A 16,215-nucleotide genomic window follows, 5' to 3' on the forward strand; every position below is an offset into this window, starting at 1 on the left:
TGACATATTTAACAGATGTTTAGTCTATTAAAATAGAGCAAATATAATTTTTGTGCAACTAAATCTTTACCCATTCATCCCATTTTACCTTTTTAATACAGTTTAAGCACCCCTTATCTGAAATTCTAAAGTCCGAAAACCTCTGAAATCTGAAAGGTTTTTGAGTGTTGACATGATGTCACAAACAGAACTCTCCCCAAGGCACTGGGAAGGTTCCCAGGCGATGTCCAGGTCTCTGTGCACTGCAGACAGTTCTGCAAAGTGACCTCACATCCAGAATGATCAGGAGTTAGTGAAAAATTGAAAAACACCACATAAAGCAAAAATGAAGATCTCACTCGTGTACTGAAAGAGTGGATTCGTCAGCGTCGGAGTGTAGATATGCCACAACGGTGTGCTGATTATGAAACAAGCAAACTGAAAATTCAAGGTAATTGTGAATATTCAGCAGGCTGGTTGCAGAAATTTAAGAAAAGGCACGGTATTAAGGTTTGTGGTGATAAAGTGTCTGCTGATAATGAAGAAGCAGAAAAATTCATTGGTGAGTTTGCCAAGATCATCGCTGAACATGCTGAATGGCCACATCAGTACATATGCGTGATGAGCAAGTGTAAAAGAAAGACTATTTACTGGTAGCATATAAATTCACAGTCGGGAATGATGGTGATGCCAAACAGCCACAGACCGTACACCTGGGTGGCCGAGGTAGTGATAGCTTACCTTTCTGATGGTTCAATGTACACATTATTGTTTCATACACAAAATTATTAAAAATATTGTATAAAATTACCTTCAGGGTATATGTATAAGCTGTATATGCAATGTAAATGGATTTCATGTTTAGACTTGGGTTCCATTCCCAAGGTATTTCATTACATAGATAAAGATATTCCAAAATTGGAAAAAATATCTGAAATACTTCTGGCCCCAAGCATCTTGGATAAGGGGCTCTCAACCTGTAGTAATCTAGACCATACAGTTTATTTAATATTCTCTGCCTCACTTGTCCTTTGTGGGAAACTATTCCAAACATCATTAACACACCCCCAAGTACATGTGGCTGATCCAACTTGATCAAATTAGCAAGCCGGGGATGGATCCATCTTGGGTACTAGCCTACAAAGCACCCAGGACATCTTCAAGGAGCGGTGTCTCAGAAAGGCAGCGGCCATTATTAAGGACCCCTAGCACCCAAGGGGGTGTTCACTGTTACTATCAGGTAGGAGGTACAGAAGCCTGAAGGCACACACTCAGCGATTCAGGAACAGCTTCTTCCCCTCTGCCATCTGATGCTTAAATGAACATTGAACCCGTGAACACTACCATACTTTAAAAATATATATTATTTCTGTTTATGCATGATTTTTTATCTATTCAATATACATATACTGTAATTTATTTGTTTTTTTCCTTCTATATTATGTATTGCATTGAACTGTTGCTGCTAAGTTAACAAATTTCACGACACATACCGATGATAATAAACCTAATTCTGATTCTGATACATTCACAACTTACACTCGACAATGCTGATCCTTGATACAAAACTTTTTTTTATTTTTTATGGTTTGGAGAGGGAATGTGTATAATTAACAGTTGGACATAGATCATGTTATGAGAAATGAGAAATATTCATTAATCCTTAAATACATGTGGAATCTATCCCTTAAAGTGCTTACAAGTTAAACAGTATTTTGTTGCAAGTTAAAAATTACTGTCAATCAAATTATACATGATTTCATTGTCCTTGGTTGGACAGGAAACAAAAATCCTGCAGCATTGCCCTCTAATTCTGTAAATGTACACAGTAAAGCAATAATAAGAACAGGGACTGAATAAAAAAGATCAAACACTCAAAGCTCTAGGCTTATTGAGAGTATCATTTGGAAAGTTCTGAGTCGAGAGTTAGAAGGAGAAATACGGTAAGTTTTTGAAACAGTCACAGTGAAAATACAGATGGATTCCACCTGTTTGTTAGCTGTTTTTGGATTTTTTTTATATAAATACTCAATTCGCTCATCAACACTGAAATAAACAAGGTTTAGTTTGTTTAAAAATACCTTGTGGAGAGGGGAGGAAGTCATTATTCATTTGATTCATGAATTACAATTCCCAGAAATTATGCATTCCAACACATTTGAAGGCTGCAATGTAGTCTTGGATACAGTGGCATCTTAACAGCATTCAGCTTCTATCTATTCAATAAGATTAAAGCTAAAGACTTTGGCAGTGAATATGAACAGCTAGATCTTGTTCAAAGTTCATTCTCAGTTTGACATTTTTTAATTTGTAAATTATCATCATTCTAAGTTCAAAGTGACTCCTGGCATTTATTGAACTGTGGATTTAAAGAAAATCTTCTTCATCCAGTTTAGTCCAAAGTGCAAACTTTAGTCGAACAGTTTTGGAAAGCATTCAAAGCAATGTAGCACTATGACTATTACACAGTGTAACAGGATCTAGTCTCCGTTTAACTTTGGTTAGTTAGTTTTAACCATCTCCATCCCATGACTTCCCTATCACCAATATTATTTAAGTGGTGAATTCCAATGTCAAGATATTGTCAAAATGTTTTTGATTGAATTTTGATCTTTGTTTTATGGGACTACTGTAAAGATGGTGATGGAAATAAAAGGTGTTATTGTCTTTATTAATTGTATTTGTTGTGATTGCAAGACTCTGCTGGACATTAAGAACTTAAAACCACTGCAGATCTACCCCATCACTGAGTTGCTCGTTGGCAGAGATACTAGAGGAGCTGGACCTGGTGTGGATCATGCTGTGGCTGTGTCAGAGGCATCAGTATATGAAGGCGGTGTGCAGTCTCACAGCGAGTGATTGTCTTAGTCGCTTATCTTGTGATTGCAAGACCCTGTTGGACATTGGTTATGTGGAATGCTGCAAGTCCAATTCGCTGTTTTATTAGTGAACGGTTGGGGTGGACAGCGGTGGAGCTGCATGGTATCGGTCGTAGTGGTGAGTAGGCCTCAGACTGTGGTGTCGCCTGTTTGCAGGAGAATGGCATTGGTGTTGGTACACACCACTAGAGGTGGTGCTGCCCCTCAGTGTTCGTTCCGCAGAAGACAAGATGTATTGTGTTCGACTGCAGACTGCTGCAACATTCATGGACTTGGGGAACTGGACTATATTTTTTTGTGTGTGACTGTATTTTACTGCTGCTTTATTTGTGCTATATGTGCCTTGTGCCGTGAACGACTGTTGGTATTGTGATTTGCACCTTGGCCTCAGAGTAACACTGTTTCATTTGGCTGTATTCATGTGTATTCACGTATGATTGAATGACAATTAAGCTTGAACTTGCTTTAGTGACCTATGCTTCTTGTTGTTCTATATTGATATAACTTAATTATATAGACCATTTTAAGTGAATTTTACTCTATTTTCATCAGAATACAGCAAATGCAGAGGTGATGGGATATCAATATAGTGAAAGTAAGCAGGTACAACTTGGTCAGTAAGTGTAGAATAGGATGCATATTCAGATGCCTGGAATGAAATTGGCCCTTCGTTTTCCATAGAGCTGCATACTGACTATCAGAAAGGTATCCCCCCACCCCTTTAGTTAGTGGCAGAGCAGACTCGATGGACTGAATGGCCTAATTCTGCTCCTTTGTCTTATGGTCCCCCAAAGTATCATGGATTGCAAAGAATTGGCCTTGCTGTGGGAATTGGCATGGAGAAATATTATGAAGAGATAGTCGTGCAAGGTCGTGCTTTGATAACGGCAAGTGGCTTTTACTTCAGCCCAAGATTTGTTAAAGTAAATTGATTTTGACCATCAATTGAGAAATGCTGCTCTGGAGAATGGAAAAGGAAATGAAGTCACAATTTAAATAATCAGTGTTTCTGCAATCTAGTTTAAAGGTGAATTACACAGTGTTGTTGCTGGAAGATAAGGTCAGTTTGTCTTTTTACAGGCATGAGAAGCTAAAAGAATTCATGCTTTTTAAATATAACAACCAGGAAGTTAAGACAAACCATTATTACCCATCTGATTGCATTTACTTTCTTTATCTGTCCATCTGATTTGCAACTTCTGTTTGAACAGGAGGACACACCAATTTCCCATTTCTGAAAACTGACATGCTTTGATAAAATCCTGAATCTGTTACATATTTTCCAACTTAATAAATAACTTCATGTTCCGTCTTCAATGGATTATTTCATGTTCCTGTCTTTTTCTCCCATTCCTAAAGTAAAAACAGAAGAAACCTGACATTAGAGTTTGTTTTCAATCTTCATGAAAAAGAAACTGATTCATTCTTTAATCTGTTTTTACAACCGAGTAATTTATACAGTGTTAATCTGAATAGCTTTGCTACTTTATGTTCCTCCAGGGTTCCACTTTGATTTAATTATGATACCAATTTGGGAATGATCTTCTCCCTCTTTAATTTTGCATGCAATGTATTAACAAGTCACATATACATGCACAACAGCAATCATTACAAATGAATTCAAGCAAATGGGGAGTGATGCAGCAGGCGAAGAATTTAACAGTGCTCAAAACACATTTAGGGGAATGTTATGAAGTTCATTATTTCTGTTTTCTGTGGGGAATGGAAATCTTTACAAGACTTTGATTATTCACAGCCAGAAGTTAACTCTCAGATGAGTATTAGTACCAACTCCTGGAACTGAAGGAAGCATACTCATCTTGAACATCAATACTGGAGCACTCTTCTCCATTACAGAAAAATGTATAATAGAATTAAATTCATGCTACATTTATGAAGCAGAACTCACTTTCGCAGGATGATGTATTTTATATATGCCTCTTTCCACTAAACTCTGAGCAATGGTAAAGCAACAAATTAATTTAAAACTTGGGTGGAAAACGAGGAATCACATTAACATACTTCTAAGTGTCAATTCACTATCGATTAGGATCAAGCAAAGAAAACAAAGTTGATACCTTAGCTTTCTGTAAAACACACACTTTACTGGAGGGTATAGTGGTGGGAGTTTTTCTCTTTTCTGATGCACAGTTTACTGGAACGAAATGATGCTTTGTGTAACTGTTTTCAGTCTATGAAAAATACAGGACATTATTTCGTTAAGTGAACAACTCATCCACACAATCTCAAAGCAGAGCTCTATAACCTATGTTCTATATACTTTCACAAACAAGAGAAAATCTGCAGATGCTGGAAATCAAGGGGTTTCTTCTTTTATGTTACTGCAAAAGTTAACAAAATGGTTTCTTTGTTATATTATAATAAAAATGGCTTTTCTGTAATAATAACTGCAATGTAAGGAGTTTTCTCTCTCTCTCTGCTTGTTTGGGTCATATTATTGATAAGAGAGGGAACGGACCAATTGGGATAGATGTTATTCTTTCTTGTGTGTCTGTAAGCTATTGTTTTTGCGGGTTTTGGGGCAGAAGGCGAAGGGGGACAGACAGAGGAGATGCGATGCTGTAAGCTGGCTGACGGAACGGACCCTGAGCGGGAGTCCGAGGCCCAGGGTCTTTGGTGAGGAGAGGAGACGAAGGCAGACTCGTGTGGAGCCTCTGGTCGACCACTGTGGTTGGTTCCAGGTGGCAGGTCGAGGAGGTCGGAGGGGATCGAATGGTGGAAAGAAGACTCAGTTAATTGAGCTCCAACTGTGTGCACAAAGTGGTTGAACTTTGATAAGTTTGGTGCCTTTTACTTTCCTTTTATATTAGTTCCAGTAAGATCTATAAGGTGTAATCATTTAATCACATATGGTGTATTGTCTGTTATTTGACGGGGTGGGGTACATCACACAGCATCCACACAAACTTGATTACCCAGTTTGGCGGGGCTGAAGGCTGCTCCCCCGGACGGAAGCGAGCTGAGTGAGCCTGAGGCTTACCAGGGGGCTACACACGCAACACACACAAAGTGCTGGAGGAACTCAATAGGCCAGAAAGCACCTATGGAATACAGTTAATGTTTTAGGCTGAGACCCTTCATTAGAAAAAGAGACGAAGAGTCAGAGTAAGAATGTGGGGGTAGGGACAGAAGAGACACAAGGTGATAGGTGAAACTAGGAGGGGGCGGGATGAAGTAAAGAGCTGGGAAGTTGATTGGTGAAAGAGATACAAGGCTGGAGAAGAGGGAATCTGATAGAAGAGGGCAGAAGGCCTTAGAAGAAAGAAAAGGGGGAGGAGCGCCAGTGGGAAGTGATGGGCGGGAAGGAGGTAAAGTGAGAGAGGGAATACTGTAACACTCAATGTGGCTAAAATGTTGCATCGCTTCACTGGAGTAAGAGAATTTGACAATGGAGATTTGGGGACGATTGGTCAAAGAAAAATGGAATAGAGGACTTTAGCGAAGGAATGTCAGAACTTGGGGCCATTCATTCAACATCAGTTTGTTTATTGCAATAAATGATAAAAATGTAAAACACAGCTATCAGAGATGACCAGTAAATTTCTACCCTGCTTTTTTGCAGGAACTTATTTGATTTGACTCAAAACTCGAGGTGTGTTTCCTCCACCGAAAATCTCATTGCAAATGTTTTTCCATCATCGTCTACCAGGGAGAGGGAGATTTGTAAGGACCACCACTGAAATACTCCGTACAGTTTTGGTTACCACACCAAAAGGAGGACTTGATTGCGATGTAGAGAGTGCAGGGCAAATTCACCAGGATGTTGACTGGGATGTAGTGTTTCATTATGAGAAGAGGTTATGGAGGCTGTGTTTGTTCTCTCTGGGGATAGGGTGTGGAAACACAACCTGATTTGAGGTATACAAAATGATGAGGGGTAAAGACAGGACAGATAGTAAGAAAAAGAAGATGAGGGTAAATGGCAAGAACTTTAGGAGGATCTGAAGAAGATTTTTGTCACCATAATTGTGCTTGGATTCTTGAACTCAGTGCCTGAATGTGTATGGAAACAGGTACTCTCACAGCATTTTAGTATCTAGCGGGGCTCTAGAATTACTAAGGTGTAGAAGGCTGGTAAATGGAATTTGTTTTGGATGGCATGAAGATAGTGGGCTGAAGGGCCTGATCCTGTGCTCTATAATCCTCACTTCGTGACTTGACAGTACCATGTGTTTGTAGAATAAAGTTCTGTAATTTTTTTCTTGTTTTCACCTGCAAGTGCTGACTTTCATTTTTGTATATTGTTGAAAGTTCTCATGGACTTCATATGAGGCGCATGAAATGGGGTAATGTGTCCGTGATCTTAAAATAAAAACTTCTAGAGACATTGCAGCTAAATGAGAAAGAGAGCTCATGTGAAATTCAGACAAGGACAATCCAAATCACTGACTGGACTTCTTTTCTGCTTTAGTCTAACTAACTTCAATGTCTCATCTTGGCTCCAGTTAAGATCATGTAAATGAGTGTAACAGAGGTCAAGTGTTGGATCCAAATCTGTCCAGGGGCTCATTTTGTAGAACATATTTTAGCAATCATGCTGTTGGAGAATATCTGCTATAGACGTAGCCTTTTGCATTTTGTAGAATAGAATATAGAATATAGATTATTCAGTGACTTTTTGAGATACAGTACTGTGCAAAAGTCTCAGGCATGTATATACAGTTAGGGTGTCTATGACCTTTCCATAATACTGTAGTAATTCTATGTATTGCACTATACTGCTGCCACAAAAAAAGCAAATTTCATGACATATATGAGTGATGATAATCCTGAGTCTGATATGAGTCTCTATTGTGGACTGAGATTGGGAAGGGACAGGGAGAGGGGAATCATGGTTGAGAAAAGGGGAAGGGAGAGGGGAGGGAGCAGGGTGCACCAGAGACATTCTGCAAGGACCAATTGCTTGGAATCAAATGACGCCCTTGCCTGGAGTCCCGGCCCTAGATCCTGTTCCCTAGGAGGGGTCCTGACTCTGCGTAAAGCCACGGCCCTATGTCTTGTTCCCAAGGAGGGGTCCCGGCTCTGTGTTCTGTGTTCCTGTGTTCCAAGTTCCAGGTGCCGTGTTCCAGTCCTGTCCAAGTCAAGGCTTCATGTTCTCATCCAGTATAGGAGCTCCCCCGTCCAGTCCAGGAGTCCCTCGGAAGTTCACCTCGGCAGTTCCCTTGGCAGTCATCCCGGCCCTGCGTCCTAGGAAGGGTCCTGACCCTGTGCTCCAAGGAGGAGTCCCGGCTCTGTACTGCAGAGCCTAATCAAGCTGAGTCCAAGAGTCAAGCCAAACCTAGTCCAAGAGCCAAGCCAAACCTAGTCCAAGAGCCACATCCTGCCCTGGAGTACCTCATCCAGTCCATGTCCAAGGCTCTGTGTTCCTGTGTTCCAAGACCAAGTCCTGGTGCCGTGTTCCAGCCCTGACCAAATTTGAGCTTCATGTCCTCATCTAGTTCTGGTGCCTCGCCCAGCCTGGTGCAGGAGATTCCTCGCCCTGTGCTGGAGTACCTCGTCCTGTCCTGTAGCCACATCCTGTCCTTGCCTAGACGTGGGTTCTGGTTCTGAGGCCCAATCAAGACCCAGGTTCCAGGTCCTTGTGCAGGCTCTGGTCCTGGAGTTCCGTGTTCCTAGTCCAGGCTCCTCATTCCAAGTTCCCTGTCCAGGTCCCGTGTCTCTAGTCCAAGTCCTAGACCAGGGCCCTGAATTTTAGCCTCGTCCAGGGCCTGTGTCAATGTCCAGCGTTGTTTCTTCCTTATTCACCTCGCTATCTCGATAAACCTAGTCCTCTTCCTAGTACTTCAGTGCCTGTGTCTTGCATTTGGGTCCGCCATCAACGCCTCCTATATAACAGAACAGTCCAGCCATACATGGACCCAGCGACGTAGACACTGTCGTTTAACTGTCGCCATCCTGGGTTCCCTCCTGTTGAAGACCCTCCCACTTGCCCGGGTCATCCATAGTCCAGGAAAGACTGTTAGGTCACCAGAAGGCTCCCATGGGGGGGGGGGGGGGGGGGGAGTGTACTGTCATAGTCCAGTCCGTGAAGTCTGATTCCGGTTCATGGTATGGTCTGTCGATTCCTTATTCCGGGTTTTCCTGTTTTCCTTTGTTCCATTGGGTGCCTTAATTGAGGCACTTGATTCTCGTTTTGGGCTGGCAACTCTCAAACCAGGGATTCCCTGTTGGACTGTTCCCTTCCCCTTCCTTCTGAAGCCTTGTCAAGTTCAACCGCTGGAGTGAGACTGGAGCCTTGCCATGCCAAGATAAGGAACTATCTTTTTGTGTCCCTGTGTTTAGTGTCTGTCTCAAAGAAGAGTCCTTGCCCTAGATCCTGTTCCCTAGGAGGGGTCCTGACTCTGTGTAAAGCGCTGGCCCTATGTCCTGTTCCCAAGGAGGGGTCCCGGCTCTGTCCTGTGCTCTGTGTTCCAAGTTCCAGGCGCTGTGTTCCAGTCCTGTCCAAGTCAAGGCTTCGTGTTCTTGTCCAGTCCAGGAATCCCTCGTCCAGTCCAGGAGTCCTTTGGCAGTTTACCTCGACAGTTCCCTTGGCAGTCGTCCCGGCCCTGCACTCCAAGGAGGCGTCCCGGCTCCATACCCAAGAGCCCAACCAAGCCGAGTCAAAGAACTGAGCTAAACCTAGTCCAAGAGCCTTGTCCTGCCCTGGAGTACCTCGTCCAGTCCATGTCCAAGGCTCTGTATTCCTGTGTTCCAAGACTAAGTCCAGGTGCCATGCTCCAGCCCTGTTCAAATCTGAGCTTTGTGTCCTCATCTAGTTCTGGTTCCTCGCCCAGCCTGGTGCTGGAGATTCCTCATCCGGTGCTGGAGATTCCTCATCCTGTGCTGGGGTACCTCGTCCTGTGTTGGGGTACCTCGTCCTGTGTTGGGGTACCTCGTCCTGTCCTTGTCAAGATCCTAGTCCCAATTCCTTGCCTAGACTCGGGTTCTGGTTCCAAGTCAAGACACAGGTTCCGAGTCTCAAACAAGTCTCAGGTTCCGGGTTCTTGTCCAGGCTCTGGTTCTGGAGTTCAGTGTTCCTAGTCAAGGCTCCTTGTTCCTAGTTCCCCGTCCGGGTCCCGTGTTTCTAGTCCAAGTCCTAGCCCAGGCCCCGAATCCTAGTCTCGTCCGGGGCCTGTGTCAATGTCCAGCGTTGTTTCTTCCTTATTCACCTCGCTATCTCGATAAACCTAGTCCTGTTCCTAGTACTTCAGTGCCTGTGTCTTGCATTTGGGTCCGCCATCAACGTCCCCCATTTAACAGAGGAAGGTTTTTCACTCAGAGAGTGGTTGGTGCGTGGAATGCACTGCCTGAGTCAGTGATGGAGGCAGATACACTAGTGAAATTTAAGAGTCTACTAGACAGGTATATGGGTGAATTTAAGGTGGGGGGTTATAATGGAGTCAGGGTTTAAGGGTTAGCACAACATTGTGGGCCGAAGGGCCTGTACTGTGCTGTACTATTCTAAGTTCTATTTGTGCCAGTAACTTGAGTTCAATCCTGTACTGTATGTATAGAACTTGTACATTCTTCCTGCGATCACGTGCATTTCCCCAGGGTTATCTAGGCTCCTTCCACTTCCCAAAGATATGCAAGTTTGTAGGTTAATTACCCCGAGTGTGTGGGTAGGTGGTAGAATCTGGAGAGGGTTACTGGAAATATGGGATTCGTGCAAGACTGCAGCAAATGAATACATGTTTGGTCACAGAGCTTGCTTCTGTACAATATGACTTTAATGGAATAAGGAAACGCTGGACGCATTTAGCAAAGACTTGCTTTTGCCTTCACTGTAGAAAATGTACAACGTACCAAATAAAAACAATTTAATAAGAGCGGGACTCTTTAAGTATTCAAGTGCTTAAAATAGGTTATCAATTTAGTACAGATAAAGTACGAGAGAAATTTATGTACATTTCACTTTAAAAAGGTGATATTATGGAAGCTCAAGTGGGCTTGGGTACAAGTGCCTTTTCCTGGAACTTGTGGAATGTTTCTGATCAATACACCTGGTATCAAAGGAGATAGCCATCGAATAATATGTGGTCCTTGGCTCAACTCAACCGTGCTGACCATGATATTGATCAAGCTAGTCCCAAATCCCTTGCAACCCTTATCCAAATGTCTCTGGAGAAGGGTGATTGTGGATGGTGTTTTAATTGGCCTCCATTCTGGGAAGAAGTGGAGAGCCCTCAGAACATCCTTGTGAGGAGTGAAAGTGTATAGAGATTGCACAACCTTTGTAAAAATGAGGCATGGGAAAAATGGGTGCAGAATATAGATCTGGTCTGTTGTCCCTTATTGCCGAATGATTGTAGCTCAATGGCAAGAAACCAGAACATTCATTTTAAAGGAACTGCAGCAAAAAAACACTACCTGAATTCCCAGGTATCCATGAAGTATCAGAGCATCATTTATAGTACCCCCTTTAGTACTACACAAACCCATTAAAACTACATGTCCCAAGTCTGAGAAAACTCTTCAAAAGAAGGTTGTGAATCAATGGAATTCTTTAGCCTAGAGGGCTCTGCTTATATATTCAGGAATGAAATAGATATAGTTTTGATTTAAGGGAAAGGTGCCAGGCATTGATTTGTAAAGAAAGGGCATCATATCATTTGCCTCGATTCAATGCTAGTATTTCAAGCCTATCTCTTTAGGCAAAAATAAAATTTGAGTTGTAATGTTCCTGGAAGCTTCCAGTTGCACATAAAAGGACTTGCTTTAAATAATAAATTATAGTATGTTTTACCTTGAGAAATTTTTAATGTATTGCATTGTACTGCTGCCACAAAACAACAGATTTCATGACATACGTCATTGACAATAAACCAGTTTCTGATTAAATTTCCTGTAAATGCCTCAAAACACTTCATATGATGAATTACAAAGAAAAGTTTAATGATAGTGGTTATACAAACAATTTGGAGAAACTATTTGTTTACATACCATAGGAATGAATGGTTGCCTGAATCATCTGTTTCAGCTGCTGAATGAAAGCCATTGCCCAGAAGACTATTATAGTTTATGCTGATGTGCAATACAGAAGTATGTGTGCTCATGCAGGAAATAACTGGAGCAGTGAAATTAACAAGATGCACAGGTTTTAGCTGCTCTTTGTACCTCAAAGTGGTTAATCAAATTCATGATACTACACACTACTAGAGTAACTGAACACACATCTTCATTTAAACCAACAACTCCTACTGTGTTATCAATAGCGTAATGGAAATTTAGATGCCCATCTGAAGAGGCATCTGGGATATTGACTAACTTATCCTCTGAAAGACCCATTTCCAAAAATGCAACACTGCAATGGTGTTTGAACCCAAGTGTGACTTGGGCATTGGACTGGGTCCTAACTTTACAACCTTCTGATCGAAAAAGGAACACTCTAAACCAAACTGGAGGTGTTATACTCATTAAACATTAAATTTGGCTGTTGTAATTTTCAGAACTTATCTCATATGTAATTGTAATCGTAAGAATTGTAATTGTTTCTCAGGTACCTGTGGAGCACTTGGCTCAGCTTTGGAGTCAACAGATAAACTAATTTCTGCGCCCCGTGCAATTGTTTTCTTCAGATTCTCCTTTACTTGTGTTAAATGGAGCTCCAAGTTCACTCGCTCAGTCTCTTTAAGTTTGCATTTTTCTTCCAGTATTCGTATTTTCTCCTCCAGGACAGATTGGGATTTTTTACCTATGGAAAAATTACATACATTAACGCATGTATTTTCTAGTTGATGTTTTTAACATTATTTTAATAAAGGATTTCCAATCACTTGGGCCAGGAATCCAACAGCACCTGAAAATACCTTCTGAGGCAATGCTATAGGGTGGATATACATCAGTTTGACATGAAGTGATTTCTAAAGTGCTCAAGATTCAAAAGATTGCCCGTGTTAGTACTGGTAAACTTTGATATGGATGCCACTGTGCATAGGACCAAATTCTTGTCTTTACAATCTCCTTTCAAATGGAAACTCTGAAGAATTGGTGCTTAACGTACTGGGGCTTCTTCTGTCGCTGCCTTCCCTTGCACTAGGGGAGTAGAGAGGTAGTGGTTGGCTAGGTACTTTTATGTTTATGTGTGAGAGAGAATAAGCTGTAAGGGTGCTGAGAAATAAGGAGAGGGAACTAGGACTACTGGAATTACTTCCCAGCTGAATGTCTCATTATTAGAAAAACATATGAGGCAAGTTTCACCACATATATATTGACTATTGGAGGTGGATATGTGGGCTACGTATGACATGGTTTGGGCCGTTAAAATCCTAGGATACAAGAAAATGGGAATTTAATGAAAAATACTATTTTGTTGGTCTCTTTGCTGCTAGAACCCTTGATTGTAGCCCAGGTAGGTTTGGGTCCTTGCAGTACAAGGTCTTAGTCCTTCAAGTAAGGTCCTTGTAGTGTCACATACACAAAAGGCTGGAGGAACTCACCAGGTCAGACAGCATGGAGGGAAATGATCAGTCACTGTTTTGGGCCAGAACCTTCATTAGGACTGAAATGGAAGGGACAGAAGCCAGGATAAAAATGTAGAGGGAAGGGAGGAGTATAATCTGGCAGGAAATAAAAGCTGAGTCTAAGTGGGGGGAGTGGAGGTAGGTGGGTGAGGGAGAGAGGGACAAAGGGAAATGCTGGAAGGTGATAGGTGGAAGAAGTAATGTATTGAAGAAGGTGTTTTTGGAAGATAAAAATATCTAGAGAATGGTACCAATCATCTCAAAATTTCAATCATGATTGAATTACTGTGCATGTGCCAAGTGCACACTGTACCCAGTTATGCTTCATAAATGTTCTACTAAAGTTGAAATGCCCTAAATTGGACCAATTGCATTTGACACAAAACATTAACGTTAGGCTTGGTCGCAGCAATTAAAAATGGGTATGCCTGGGCTTCAATACTTTCAGTCCAAAGTTAATGCCTTGCTTTTTAAAAAAATATTCCTGCTGGTATTCTTTCCTTTTCCATCAAAATGCTAAATGGGATCAAGTGATAATGTCACCAGACACTGTACATCACCATCTCGCTCTACAGGCAACACTTCCTCAGCCTCAACATCTCTCCGTGATAGAGGTTATGTTATTGTAACCAGGAAGGTAATTGAGAGTTGTACCAATAAAATTGTTGGTTAGTTATTAGTAAATCTGTCTATGATTTTGTTACCATCAATACACACTTGTAAGTACACACCAGATGTTCAAATACAATTCTTCCCACAGATAACAGTATGGTACATTTTACTTACTTGCAACTTAAGGCCAGGTTACATGGACAAGATTTTGTTCTTGTCATCATTCCAAATGATACCTAATGTAACATATTCAGGTAATACATGAATTTGTATGCTACCTTGATTTACCAGCAACCAATTCGCAACTACCATTGAAAGGGCCAGCAGATGGCATGATCCTGATTTCTGCCAAGGACACTTCTCAGGTTGCCAGGAAATTTGCAACATTTGTATGGTTATTTTCCATTTCAAACAAAATATACCGTGGAAGCTTCTTCATAATGATTGCCGGGAAGAGCTTGGTGAAATGGATTGAAGTTAACTTGTCCCTTCATTTTGTGACGCTGTATACTGGTGCTACAACGTAAAGGAACTCTGGGGATTCTCAGACTTTCTCTAGTATATATTAACTCCACTGGCTGTCTGGTACCTTGGTTTTATTGAAAATTTCACTGAGTAAGCAGATTTATGTTTTGGAAGATTGGTACATTTTGTTTTGTTAAGCAAGGGAGGCTAAGAGGTGACATTATAGAGACGTAACAGGTTTAGATAGGGTAGGTAGTCAGTATCTATTTCCCATGGTAGATACAGTCTTAAATTAGAGGACATAGGTTCAATGTGAGAAGGAGGAGGCTTAAAGGGGATGTGAGGGGTAAATTTTTTCACACTAAGCATAGCTGTATCTGGAATGAGCTACCAGATGAGGTGGGACAGGCAGGGGCAGTGACCACAGTTAAAAGGCATCAGGGTAGTCACTCGAATGAGCAAGGGACCGAGGAATGTGGAATGCAGGTGATAAGTACAAATAGACACAGAAACAGTGGCTGAAGGGCCTGGTTCTATGTGTACAACTCTGTGAACGAATGATTCTATTTGCATACCTTTTTTTGTTTTTTCCAGTGACGTACATGATGATACTGCTGCATCTTCATTAGCTGAAATACACAAAAGACTATTGTATGCTTAAAAGACATTGGCACAGGGATCAAGCAGCATTGCATGGGACAGTACTGGAACGGGAAAGCAATGTAAAATAACTTCCATCCAACCTACAAGGATGATCCTGAGCTTACAGTTAACTATCACTTGTATTCAATAATAATAATTGGCATCGGTTAGTCTCATGAGACCACGGATATGCGCCTTGGAAGGTTTCCAGGGCGCAGGCCTGGGCAGGGTTATATGGAAGACCAGCAATTGCCCATGCTGCAAGCCTCCCCTCTCCACGCCACCAATATTGTCCAAGGGAAGGGCATTAGGACCCATACAGCTTGGTACCGGTGTCATCGCAGGGCAATGTGTGGTTAAGTGCCTTGCTCAAGGACACAACACGCTGCCTCAGCCAAGGCTCAAACTAGCGACCTTCAGATCACTAGACGAACGCCTTAACAACTTGGCCACGCACCAACACTGTATTCAATAACAACACAAACATTAACACTAAGGTCTACTATTACATTGAATTTACAACACAGTCATAGGCCATTCACCCCAACCTGCTAATACCAGCTTATGTTTCATTTGAGTTCTCACATTGTTTCTCATCTGAATCTATCCTTTTCTTTCTTATGTGCCTGTCTGTCCTCTGCTTAAATGAACCATCCGCCACCTGGGGTACTGAGATCCATGTTCTCACCCCACCACCCCACCCTTCTTGAGTAAAGAAATTTCTTCTAAATTTCCCATTGTATTTCTTGGTAACCCTCTTGTACTGATGGCTTCTAGTTATGCTTTTCCCTATATGTAAAATAAATTCTCTCTTTAATTGGTTTGTCAAAGCGTTCATAATTTTACATATTCTTTCAGGTTCTCTCAGTCTTGCAAAAAGGGCCCCAGTCTGTTCACCTTTTTGCGATCTAGCTTTCTGCCACTAGGTGGCAATAGAAGCTTTAGGAAAAAGCAATTGAAACTGAACGGTTTGTCCGAACATTACACCTTTTTCATCTTCTGTGTACCTCATGGCAAAAAAGTGTGAGCTGATAACATTGGGGATCTGAATAGGGAAAGTGAACTCCTTGACCAATCCACTTCAAGGAATATGACAAATCTTGCAATTAGAGTGGGTGAGTTCAGTGTCTAAGGAGGTACAGATTTTTAAATTTCTAAAATCTCCAAAATAAAAA

The 16,215-nt window shown here is 41.6% G+C and overlaps 1 protein-coding gene across 3 annotated transcripts in view; it reads right to left on the reverse strand.

Moving 5' to 3' along the window:
• Positions 1-1,540: 1,540 nt before the first annotated feature.
• Positions 1,541-16,215, reverse strand: part of afap1l1a (actin filament associated protein 1-like 1a) — a 202,567-nt gene continuing 187,892 nt past the window's right edge. For all 3 annotated transcript variants that reach the window (XM_072263718.1, XM_072263717.1, XM_072263719.1), the window contains exons 17-20: positions 14,974-15,027; positions 12,362-12,552; positions 4,937-5,050; positions 1,541-4,211 (exon numbers count right to left, since the gene is read on the reverse strand). In XM_072263718.1, the coding sequence (XP_072119819.1) occupies positions 4,185-4,211; positions 4,937-5,050; positions 12,362-12,552; positions 14,974-15,027 (386 nt within the window). In that variant the 3' untranslated portion in view covers positions 1,541-4,184. The remainder of the gene's footprint in view (positions 4,212-4,936; positions 5,051-12,361; positions 12,553-14,973; positions 15,028-16,215) is intronic.

This window comes from Mobula birostris, chromosome 7 (genome assembly GCF_030028105.1).
Source record: "Mobula birostris isolate sMobBir1 chromosome 7, sMobBir1.hap1, whole genome shotgun sequence".
Classification (NCBI taxonomy): domain Eukaryota; kingdom Metazoa; phylum Chordata; class Chondrichthyes; order Myliobatiformes; family Myliobatidae; genus Mobula; species Mobula birostris.